The sequence below is a fragment of the Cheilinus undulatus genome, linkage group 13 (assembly GCF_018320785.1).
Source record: "Cheilinus undulatus linkage group 13, ASM1832078v1, whole genome shotgun sequence".
Classification (NCBI taxonomy): domain Eukaryota; kingdom Metazoa; phylum Chordata; class Actinopteri; order Labriformes; family Labridae; genus Cheilinus; species Cheilinus undulatus.
The window spans coordinates 33,412,130-33,424,955 of NC_054877.1; the positions used below are offsets into that span (position 1 = coordinate 33,412,130).

Below are 12,826 nucleotides of genomic sequence, written 5' to 3' on the forward strand. Positions count from 1 at the left end.
AAAGCACTTTCTGAAAACCAAGGCATGACCGAACCTCGTGGTAGGCAAATTTTCGTGGAAAAATCTTTCTAAATAGAGCAATTTTCCTTTAACAAATACGAGATAAACTGACTGACTTCTTCAATTCTTAGCGGCACCTCCGGCAGGTTTACTTCCAGCACAAGCTCTCATATTCCCCACAGTATTTATAACTTGGTCAGCTGACCTTGCACTTGGGCTCATCCACTACACAGGGAGATAAATTCACTTTGAAGTAAACTTTCTAACTGTTAAAGTCTTTAAAATAAAGCACATTCATCTCATAAATACGTTTAATTTGGAGTAATGGTTTAGTGTTATGAGTAAAACTGCTCAGTATTGACGGTAGTGAGTTGAAATAAAGCAGATGAGGGTGAGTAGCTCCCCCGCCCTACACATAATGGTACAGCCCTGTGTTGAAATTCCGAGAATTGAGCTGCTCTGTTTCTTAGAACTGGATTCTCAGAACTGGTGATGCTCGGAGTTTCGAGGAAACTTTTACAAGGTGACTTTTTTTCCTTCCTATTTTCTCAGCATTAGGTCAGAAGTGAGGCTGAAGCAGTAAGGGCTTCCTCTGCTGCTCCTGGGATGGATTTTTATCGCTTTATTTGACAAAATTTAGTGTTTTCTTAAGCAAGAAGAGAACTTAGCGTTTGAACGGTGAAAGTTTATAGAGAGATGTGCTGTGTCTGGTTGTGTTTTTGACGGAAGTGTGACTTCAGTATGTGTGCGGATTCAATCTCAACACTTGTACTTGAAGTCGACTGAAAACAAACAGCACTGGCGGCTTAAACGTTTATCTAATGCAGTACTCCTTGTTAGAACTCATTTAGGAAATGCTGTTTCTATTGATGTCTTTATTATTAATGTTTAAAACACTATTTTGAAAGTTTGGGAAACCAGTGAGAAGGGCAGTAGTTGCGCAACTATAGATTGGTCGGTCTGCTTCAGTCACATTTTCTTGTTTTCTTCCTTGCGCATTTCTCTTGTCGATAGTCTTTTTAGTTCACCGAGAGTCTCAAATGCAGAGCTATCTACGTTTTTGCTATCCCCTTTTCCTGCTAAAAAACATAAACGGCATATTTAGTGTACACAGTTATCCCAACACATGACATTTTAACATCATTTCTGAACTTAGACGGAGTTAAGCTGGCCTACTGGGCGAGCTACAAATAAATAACCACTCCTTAAAAATCACATCCGACGAAATTGTATCATCTCGATTTAGTGTAATTGGTTTAGAAGTAAGTGGAGCGATTAGTTTAGCAGGATGGGAGTAAATACTAATGGGTTAAATGAGTTGAGTTCTACTTATATCGGGGAACAGGAAACCTCTCTGTGTACTGGCAACCTAATCTGAGCAGTCAGGACGGAATGTGCTCAACGTCAAACACGTTTACAAGCTGCAGGCTGCCAGCAGCGAGCTGTCTGTTACATTATGTACATCTACTATAGACAGCGCCAGCACTCACACAAACACTCTCGATTTAACTTTTTAACATCACTGGCTGCGTTTGCATTGATATTTAGTGTTTTTTTGTAAGTTTTACAAACTTTTCAAAATTCTGAAAAAACTTAATCACAACTTATCCATGTGCTAACCCACTCCCGCAGTTTTGAATTATGACTGAAACTATTTAAATGATGTATTTTATTCTATTAAATAACACTGTGGCAAGTAAAGGCTTTGAGTTGTGAGCTCAGGAGGTCGAGAAAACATACCTTTTACTTTTCTCTTTGCAATGACGCCTCCTCCTGATGAAACTCTGGCAGGACACTTGTTCCGTTTCAAGCTTGTTTTGATCCTGAACCCTGAGGGCAGCTGGCATGTTGCTGCTCATAGTGAGGGTGAAAGTCAGAGGTGGAGAAATGCTGTTTGTTAACCTGTTTAAAGCTCATGTGAGGGGCTTGTAGCATGGACTGAGATGAAAACTGAAGCCTCTTTAAGACCACCAGCATAGAGACTGATTCCTTAGACTATTATTCTAAAACCTGGAACCAATGAAACAGCAAAGCACTTTGCAGAGCTAGCCTTTCCACTGCAAATATTCTTGATAAGTGACCTTTAAAATAAGCATAGGGATTTTTTCCTTAGAGGGGCTTTATTTGAGTCATTTATGGTTTGTTAAAACTTAAGTGCTTGATTTTGGCTAGATTTTGGTATTTTAAGCTGATTTCTTAAGTGTACCAGAATGCAGAAAATCCCACCTAGTCTGCAAATCAAACTAATCTCTACTGCTACAAACCTTTTAACTAGTGAACTTCATTTTTTTCAAATGTGGTCTGCTTATGCTCATCCATGCATATTTCATATGTTATTATCTTTCTGTCCTGTATCTTTTTGCCACTGTAGTCATATATAAATTAAATGTTGAATTTATTTAACATTTATTTAACATTTAATCAAAATGTTTGATTAATTTTGATTTATTATGATGACAATGTAGAATCTGATTTTCATGATAAATAAGGCTGTCAAAAAGCTGACATTTTTAATCACGACTAATCCCAGAATTTCTGTACTTAATCATGATTAATTGCACTATTTTTATTGGAATTTTATCATTCTACTATTTTGCGTTTTATATTGTTTACATGTCATTTTGGAGTTTTTTTAAACTGTCTTAAACTAAGGGTGATAGACTTCCTCTTTGGATACAGACCCACTTTAAGAGGAAGATTAAAACACAGACGTAACCACAGAAAAAGGAACTTGCTATGGATTTAAAATGGCATATGTATCATTTAAAAGGCACAGATGACTTCTGGCTTGCCCACTGAGCTGTCTGAGATTTTAAAAGTGAAATGAGACATTAAGGAGCAGTGGTGGACTTATTTTACATTACTTTGGCTGCAGGGAGATGCTGTCATTGCCTTAAACAAAGTGTGTTGGAAGGTATGATAAAACATGAGATTAATTGTGATTAAAGTTACATTGATGCAGTAATTGTGGGCTTTAAATAATCACAATAAAGCAGATTAATCTTGACAGTCCTGGTAATAAATGTTATTTTTTTGATGGTATTATAAGGTTAAGGTTAGGGTTACATAAAGCTCTTATGAATTTGTAAGTGTAATTGTTATTCAAAGACCAATACATATTTTGAAATGTAAACTTAATATTATTCCCAGTAATATATTTACACTTTGTGCTGGCTTCAAATAAAAACGGGTAGTCTTCTAGTGCGCATGTGCTGCATTCACCGCCCAGTGAAAGTGCAGATTTGGATCGGTAACATAGATTAGACGTCAGTCCAATATAAAAATAATGTTAATATTGAACCTGATACCAATATTGGATTGGATCTGGCCCATCTCTATTGATTAATCCTGAGGGGAAAAATGCAATTAAAAAAATGTATGAGGGGGCACAGATGACCTAGTGGTTAGGGCGCCCCCCCATGTGCCCAGGTTCAAATCAGGCTTTTGGTTCCTCCTCCACATTAGCACCATCCTAGATTGACCAGTGAGTGGAAAATCTGCCCTTGGCTTCAAAAGCTAGTAGCAAATTTAGGTGCCATTCAGAAGCATGTCGTTTCTGATTGTTTTGCAGTCTTTCTCAAACCATCAACATTTGCGATTAATTGCAATTAATTCTTTCCAAAGCCTATGACTAATGTGATACATTTTTATTTTACTGACAGCGCCATTATAAAACAACTTTTGTTACTATTTCCGCCCTTGCCCAGATTTCGACAGCATGGCCACGACCCCAGATGGCTGCATTCAGTTCACCCGCCATGCAGGCGACGTCCTGCTCAACTTCAACCGCCTCCGCAGCAGAAACATCCTGACTGATGTCACCATACAGGTGGACGGGCAGCAATTTCGTGCTCACAAGGCTGTTCTGGTGGCCTGCAGGTATGTAAAAGCATAATATTTTACACAGCTACCTGACATTTTCATTTCACAGTGCATATTAAATGTCAGCTATTTCTGGGAGCATATTTCATACTTTTTCTTAACATAGTGGCTCACTGCCCCTGCCACCTCCTTTCACACCTTATGCCCAATAAATTAATTTCCAGGAGTTAGTGAATCTCATCTGTGCATATGCTCATTAATCTTATCTCTTCTTTTTCAGTGGCTTCTTTTATTCTGTGTTCATGGACCCCGAGAATGCAAACCTCAGTGCCATCAGCTTAGATCCCAAAGTGGACCCCAAGGGTTTCTCAATCCTGCTGGACTTTATGTACACGTCCTGTCTCAACCTGAAGGACAGTCTTGTGGTTGCCACCATGAACACAGCTGTCTACCTCCAGATGGAGCATGTGGCTGACACCTGCCACAGGTTCATCAAGTCCAGGTAGAGCAAAACATGAAACATAACTAAATATGACAAAAAACATGACAAAATAAACCTTTGTTTAAGATGAATTCAGAGGAGATAAAGTTAAAACTTTGTGTTCGATCTGTTTCCATAGGAATCAGTCTCTGAACATGACAGCTGAAGAGGTACAAGTTAACTCTTTATGTCTGTCTGAGGAAAGACCTGCTGCTGAAAAAGAACCAGACTTTACAAAAATCCACACATCAAACTCCTCCTACATCCCCAATGTCTTCAGGGGGATCAACACCTCCGGCTCCTATCACGTCTATGGTGACCCCCATGTCCCTGTTGGCCAACTGGAAAGTCCCCAAAAGTCCACCAACCTTACCAGAAGAGGGGTTTTGTCCCAGTCGACTCACAGTGAATCCAACAGGATCATCTCCCACCCAGTGCCACCCCACCCAAGTTTCCCCACTACCACCATCATGAGACAGGCAGGAATTCAAGAGGGTCTTCAAAGGCCTGCCACACCCACAGAGGAAGACAGTGTTCAGCACCCACAAAGCAGCTGCCTCAGATTGTCTCCCAGTTTTCTAAAAGGTGTGATCTGTAGCCCTCAAAGCCCTCTGAGATCTGACTGCCAGCCCAATTCGCCCACAGAGTCTAACAGCAGCAGAAGCGCCTCCCTCAGCCTCAAACAGCTGTCAGACTGCCCTAATGACACCAAGGCCCGCAACTGGAAGAAGTACAAGCTGATTGTTATGAACCAAACGCCCGATGAGAACGAGAAGGAGGTTCAGGGAGGCAGTGCCGAAGCTGCAGCTATGTCCCCCATGCTGAGCCCGTACAGGAGTGGAGATGCGGGGGGACACAGCAATGTTCAGATGGAAGAGGGAGCTACCGAGCACAGAGAGGAAACGTTGACCTCTCAGAGTGTGGACAGCTGTGGCAGCAGCACCTGCAGCAGCATCAGGTGAGGACAGAAATTTTAGCTCAGTCCATATCTGTAAGAGAAAAAACTTTACTGAATACTAACTTTGTCATCATCTTTCTGTGTGCAGCCAGCGCAGATGCTCCTCTTGTGGTTGTGACAGCCCCCGCTGCATGGAGATGGGTCACCTCTCTCCTGACTCGTACAGCAGAGATGAAACCACCAAACTACACTCAGAGAATTCCCCCTCCACCTGTGGTAAGTCAACTGAACATGTACAGGACAAAAAAATAAAAGGATATAAGGATCATTATTTAAGTTGATTACGAAACAGACTGAAATAATTATTCCTTTTTATGACAGCCCAAAGCAAACTAGACCATGACTATGACTAAATCAGCAGAGTTTTGATGTATTAGACTGCTGTTAAAGGATAGGTGTGACAAAGTCGATTAGATGCTTTCAAAACACCTTTTCTCATATGTGCCATGGCAAAGATTAAGAAACACAAGACAAAAAAAGCTCATCCTTCATGAAAACATTTTAACGCAGCAAGTGTAGTTTACATAGCTAGATTTGCTGCTCAAGCCGTGTAGATAATGTAGCTGAGGCTAAGCTTACATAGCAGCTACACAAGATGCATATCTAAGTTATCTACGTAGCTAAGTTAGCCTAACTACATTTGCTGAAGCTCACATTGCAAAAGCTAACTTAGCAATAGAAAACAGAGCTATGTAGCCAACACAGTTAACATAGTTAAAGCTAAGCCTACAAAGAAGCTATGCAAGCTATATATCTAAGTTATCTTGGCATCTAAGTTAGCTACGTAGCTGTTTTCTAAAGCTTACATTGCCAAACCTAACTTACCTATAGATAAAGACAAGCTAAAGCTAACCTCACAAAGCAGCTACGCAAGATACATATCTAAGTTATCTATGTTGCTAAGTTAGTTTAAGCTATAGGTTATTTCATGACTGTAACTGCCAGACTTCAAGAGTTAAATTAAATAAAAAAAAAATTTAAAACTGAAACTAAATGTTGTACTGGAAAATTATGGCCTTTTCTGAGATAGATGCCGTCCCAGGTGAACGGTCTGCAGCCAGACCCCCCTCTCAAGAAACACTTCTCAAACATGTACAGGACAAGATCAGTTATTACTAGTTTCTCTACAGGGAGCACCAAAACACTAATCAAAAGTCCCTCACATTAGATAAATTCAGAGATAAATTTATGCCTTGCTGTTCCTCCAGAAAACAACACCTACTTCTGCAACGGCTGTGACTCGAAGTTCTTAGAGGAGGATTCCCTCAGAGACCACATGGTCCAGGTCCACAGTGACAAGCCATACAAGTGTGACTGCTGCCAGGCTGCCTTTCGCTACAAAGGCAACCTGGCCAGCCACAAGACCGTTCACACTGGTAAGACTCATTAATCCTGCTTTGTTTTTTTTAAAAAGTACTATTACATAGTACTTCAGACTCAGTCATTCCTCATTCTGTTGCTCTTAACATCCAGGTGCAAAGCCGTACCACTGCAACATCTGTGGGGCTCAGTTCAACCGACCAGCCAACCTCAAGACGCACACGCGCATTCACTCTGGAGAGAAGCCATACAAGTGTGAAACCTGCGGCTCCAGATTTGTCCAGGTAGGAACAAAAGAAACAAGAAAATCCTATTAAAAGTAAACCCACTGCCTGTGTGAGTGTGGAGTCTAATCTAATTTCCTCTCCAGGTGGCCCATCTCCGCGCTCATGTGTTGATCCACACTGGAGAGAAGCCGTACCCGTGCGAGATCTGCGGCACACACTTTCGCCACCTTCAGACGCTCAAGAGCCACATGCGCATTCATACAGGAGAAAAGCCTTATCATGTAAGCTTCCTGCTCTTTATCCTCTGTCTGCTGGCACAGAGAGTAATCCCCTCTGCACCTATCAATAGTTATAAATCCTGAGTGGTAATCCTGGAGAGCATTGAGCTATCTGTGCTTGATAAAACCTTCTATTTTAAGATATTATCCTAAAAATTTCTTTCTTTCCCTCAGTGTGAAAAATGCGACCTCCACTTCAGACACAAGAGTCAGCTGAGGCTTCATCTTCGGCAGAAGCATGGCGCCGTCACCAACACCAAGGCGCAGTATCGCAGGACGCCCACTAACGTCCTTACCAACCTGATAAGCTCATGCTGAAGTCCTTCTGTGCATTTTCCTTTTGCGTCAGCCACCATTTTGTCAAAAGATTTTTATTTTTTACAAACAGAAAACATAAATATTATATGTATGTAGTACATGCCTTTTATGCATTTGTATATGATGCGCAGACGTTACTTTATGTAAGCTCTTTGGTATTTCAAAGATTGTAGAAGTTAATGCTTTGGCTGTGAATGTCTAACAACAGAGTGCACATTGTGAATGCGAACATGAGCAGGTATTTCTCTGTTTGGCCAATCACGCATCAGTATGGCAGCATTGAAGGACAGTCCTCTCTTGCTCGGATTGAGAATCACTGTTACACTTTTGCTTCAGCTACTGGTGAGAATTAGCCCAGTAATGTGCTCATTGTTCATGTTTCATTAGTTTATTTTTGTAAATAAGATAATATATATTTTTCAGATTGCCATCTGCTGGCAGAGTACAGATATATTTACGCAGAGTTTGTTTTTCTTACATGCAGTTGATAACACAAGGGCTTGTTATTTTGCCATGTCATAGTTTGTGGTACATTTTCATCTGTTTAAAATGCTTTGTAAATATTTTCTTTTTTCAACCGTTTCACTTGTTATATTCTTATTTATGTTCTTTCCTTTGCTGTATTCTAACACATTTGGTGCTGTAATGATCCATTCACAGGATCATTAAAATTTGATTGTATTTTAAATAACCATATGTATTATAGCACGCTTGTACGAACCAGTATATTCACAGTGCCTTACACATTTAAACTTCTCTATTTGCTATCTTCCCCATCATGTTAAATGTCACAGTCATCGTGATGTATTTCTCATTTGGTACATTGCCCTTTTGTCATGTGCAGTCACATCAGGTACTGTTATCTTGTAGCTGATTGTTTTGTGTAGCTCTTAAAATGCAGATGCACCAGGCCCCAAGCTAAAAAATGCTCAGGAAAATATGTCAGCAAATGTCTTTGTAACTGCAGAGAATGATATATGAAATATATAAATTACATGAAAATAAAATATACATTATGGAGCAGTTGTTTTATGTTTTTTTTTGTGTGAAATCATTTATACAAAGACTTAATTATATTGGAGAGACTTTCATATCCTCTAGAGATCTTGCATGTCTGAATTAGGACTTTATCTTTTGGCTTTCTTACACCACTGTAATCAGCCCTACTGATCTACTTCTAGTAATTTTAGTAAACGTTTTCTATTCATTCTACCAAACTTAAACTTGCTGACCTTATTGTTGATACTTTTTCTTCATTCTGTGCTCATAAAAGCAAATTTCACTGATCAATGTACATTCAAGATCACAGCACACTTTACTTAAAAAGAAAGTCCAGAGCGGGGACAAAACCTCAGATTGTATGAATGAAAGTTTTTTTTTATACTAATTAATTTTTTTTGCTCCATATAGCATCTAAAAGAGACTTCTGATGTCAATAGAAACTTCTTTAAAACAGTCAAACATGAAGTTTTTTGTGAGAACTTCTGATTTCTTGGTGAAGCTTTTGGGGAACTTGATTGGGAACTTTTGGGGAGTTTTCAGAGAAATTTGGGGGAGTTTTAATTAAAATGACTGGGATTTTACTGAAAGGTTCATTGAAAAGTTTAGGAATATTTGGGGGAAAACATTATCACTATTACATTGGAAATTTTTGCTCATGCTTTGCCCTAAAAATTCTTTGTGTTGCAGACAGTAGATGGTAAAGAAATTTATTGTTAAAAAAGTTTGTTTTGAAGAGCAATCTACAGTTATTACAAGAAACTCACATTTGTGAAAACTCCTTACAAATATACAGAAAGGAAGTTTTACTGTGTCATAAACCCCGTCCTGGATATCAATAAGCCACAGATGATTTAAAGTAAATTGTAACACTCAGGGTGACCAAAAATGGCAGCATACAAAAAAAAAAGATAAAAATGATATACATTTATTTTTTTTCAACTTTTGTTTATTCAATTTTCAATATCATAATCCAAATAAATAAATAAATTTTAAGAAACATTACCCTTTAAATTACAGTTTAAGTGCAAACACTGATGTTTGCAATGAAAAAAAGAAATATTTCTTATATACTACATGCAGATTGAATTTCCTTGATGGGGATTATTGAAGTCTTGATTATGTTAATAGTGAGCAACAACTCTATTTTTCATGCATTTTTTTTTTAATCTTAAGATTCTGACTGATGTTACACTAAGGATGAAAGTGGTCAAATAGGATGCCAAACATAAATAGCAATATAAATAGAACACATAAAAAAAATCCCCCTTTTAAGGCCTTGATTTTTTTAAATCAAGATCAGACCTAATCATAAGTATTAAACATTTATCAATTATTAGGAATTTAACCCCTTTGGTGCAAATTTAAGTGCATAAAAAATCTAATTTTTTACCATGTAAAAAAAAGACAAAAAGGAAATAGTTCTTTATACTACGTGCAAATTGGATATCCTTGATGGGAATTATCAAAGCCTTCATTATAATAAGATTTTTAAGATTTTAATGAATCAGTACAGTAGTAACCCCTAGGAAACCAGGAAAAAAACATTGCAATTCCCTTTGTGCAAAAAAGGAAATTGGCTGACATTTGATGAAAAACAGGGAAAACTGAAAATTAAAAGCAATAACTTTAGAATGAAAGCTTTATATCATAAAATTCGCGGTTTTTCTGTGATAGCTAAAGAGTAAAAATCGTGGTTTTAATGGGTTTCAGTTGAGTATATTTGGTCGCAAACACACTGAGTGTACACAAAAAACTGTGCAGAGCTTATAATAGATTTGTTACAGGTTCTGATATCAAAATTTAAAATTCTATGGCAAAATAATTTAAAAAAGAAAACAAAAAAGATGACAAAAAAGCAGCAAAATGGCTTCAACACCCTTATCAGGCACTACTTATTCCAAACATGTGGAAGAAAATAAAGTTGTACCGCAACCAAAAGTCAGGTCTCAGCACACACTAAAAGTTTGCTGCTACAATAAGCATAAACTGACTGGAACTTTTCTCTGGCTCCCCCTGGTGTATACTCTGGTGAATAACTACACATGAAAAAGAATTGACTGAAGCAGGAAGTAAAGGTGAGCATTCATTTGGTGACAAACGGTTTTTGTGAGCTAATTTACGTCCACCTTTAGTTTTAAAGGGATAAATATGTTTATTATTTTATAATTAACATTGTAACCATTAATAAGAAAATACATGCAACTGTAAAAAAAGGGGGAAAAGATGATAAATTATCACAAAGGAATAAAACAAAACTTACAATAACTCACATTTAAGTCATTTAATTGAAATCTTAGTAACGTTTATCAAACACGTTGCTTCGTGTGATTTCTCTCAGAGGCGTCGACTAATCAAGAAGCTAGCTAGCTAACTGTTGTATATTAACATTAAACTGGACGTTGCCTGTGAAGTAAATGCACAATGAACCTAAAACACTGAAAAAACATGGTTTTATGGGGCATTAAGATAACGTAATAAGTAGTAATACATTACAATAATAGGCGTCTCAATGCTGACCAATAATTGTTTATTCAGCATTGGAACATAATGTTCCTATGCTGACAGGCTGACTTATTGATAAATAAATTGTTTTCTACCCAGGAGCCAAATAATGCACAATGAAACTAGGAACTGTGATATACCGCCATACACCTTGCTCCCTCTCTTGGAGGATTTTATTGAAAAATAATAAAAAGATAATTAAAACCTTAGGGGGGAAATATATATATATATATATATATATATATATATATATATATATATATATATATATATATATATTTAGCTCTGGAAAAAAATAAGAGACCACTGGAGTTTGGTCTGGCCATGACAGGGTCTTGATCTGGCTGTCCTTCATTCACGCCTTGATTGACTTTGCTGTGTGGTGTGGAACATTGTCCTGCTGGAACAACCAGTCCTCAGAGTTGGGGAACATTGTCAGAGCAGAAGGAAGCACGTTTTCTTCCAGGATAACCTTGTACATGACTTGATTTATGCGCCCTTCACAAAGACAAATCTGCCCAATTCCAGCCTTGCTGAAGCATCCCCAGATCATCACCGACCCTCCACCAAATTTCTCCAGGTCTCCATGTAACCATAAGACAACCAGGTGTTGGGCAAAGCTAAAAATTGGACTCATCAGAGAAGATGACCTTACTCTAGAACTCTGTGGTCCAGTCCTTATGCTCTTCTGCAAACATCAGTCTGGCTCTTCTTTGCTTTACATTGATGAAGGGCTTTTTTCTAGCTGTACACAGCCTGAGCCCTGTCCCTAGGAGTCTGTTCCAAACCGTTCTCGCGGTGCACTTCACCCCAGTCCCCATTCTTTATGTAGGTCACTTGATGTCATCCTACAGTTGCTGAGTGACATTCGAATGAGCTGACAGTCATCCTGGTTACTAGAGAGTAGTTTTCGCCCTCTGCCAGTCTATAGCTTTGTTGTCTCCAGGGTCTGCTGCCTGACCTTGTTCTCATGAACCATCTTAACTGCAGAAATTTTAAGGATGGAAGCAACCTGACCCTCACTGTATCCCTCTGCAAGTAAAGCCAGAATTGAACCATCTTTCCCTCACTCTCCACGCTTTAATTACTTTGTTGTAAATCATCATCAGAAGTTTGGTCATTGTAGACCTTGTGGACAAGAGGTCCAGTAAATTATGCAGGAAAGAATCATACAGAGCATAAAAGCATTTGCAGCATGAAATGGTAAATAAGCCTTAAAGTGCGCAAGTTTAATTGAGCAGTCCTTCTTACCATTTTCACAAGCTTGCCAATGTGAAATCTGAAAATCTTCTAGAGTCCGCCAAAAAACCCTTGTACAACCATAACACAAGACTTAAATATTGACCTTTCATTCATCATACTTTTGTTTCAAAAACAGAGAATTTCAATACAAACACAAGCTTTAATTTTAAGAAGGGGGGCTCCAAGGAGAACAGTTGGGAACCACTGTGACAGATGACTAAGACACTTTATCTCACAAACCTGTTCAATAGACTACCCAGTAGTTTCAATTTGGGAACCTATTGTATTTTAAGCATAACTTGTGTTTGTATGGTAAGCTGTTTTGTGTTGTATTGTTTTTCTATTGTAATAAGTTGCTCAGAGCTGTGTTGTTTTCTGTACTTTTGCACAAGGAAGGGTTCCCCTTCCTTGTGCAAAAGTATAGATATAGTATATCTAATGGAATCCCCATGGTTTATGCTACAAAAATTGAAAAAGTTTCATGCACTGATCACTAAGTCCACTTATTGAACTGCTCAGTGCAAATCAGCCAATCACATGGCAGCAACTAATAGTGTTGTAGTACTTGAAAACAGTCTTGGTCTTGTCTCGGGCTTGCCGGACTCAGTATTTCCATCAAGACCGGTCGAGACCAGCACTGATTGCTATTCTTCAACTTCAATTAATAATTCAATTA

At 38.3% G+C, this 12,826-nt stretch overlaps 1 protein-coding gene across 1 annotated transcript; it reads left to right on the forward strand.

The window, feature by feature from the left end:
- The first annotated feature begins 471 nt into the window (after positions 1-471).
- On the forward strand, positions 472-8,424 carry bcl6ab (BCL6A transcription repressor b). Its single transcript, XM_041803849.1, has 9 exons — positions 472-523; positions 3,708-3,879; positions 4,103-4,324; positions 4,443-5,261; positions 5,350-5,477; positions 6,470-6,637; positions 6,735-6,865; positions 6,952-7,089; positions 7,261-8,424. Exons 1-9 carry the CDS (start codon positions 493-495, stop codon positions 7,402-7,404), a joined length of 1,953 nt encoding a protein of 650 aa, XP_041659783.1. The 5' UTR covers positions 472-492; the 3' UTR covers positions 7,405-8,424.
- Positions 8,425-12,826: the final 4,402 nt, after the last annotated feature.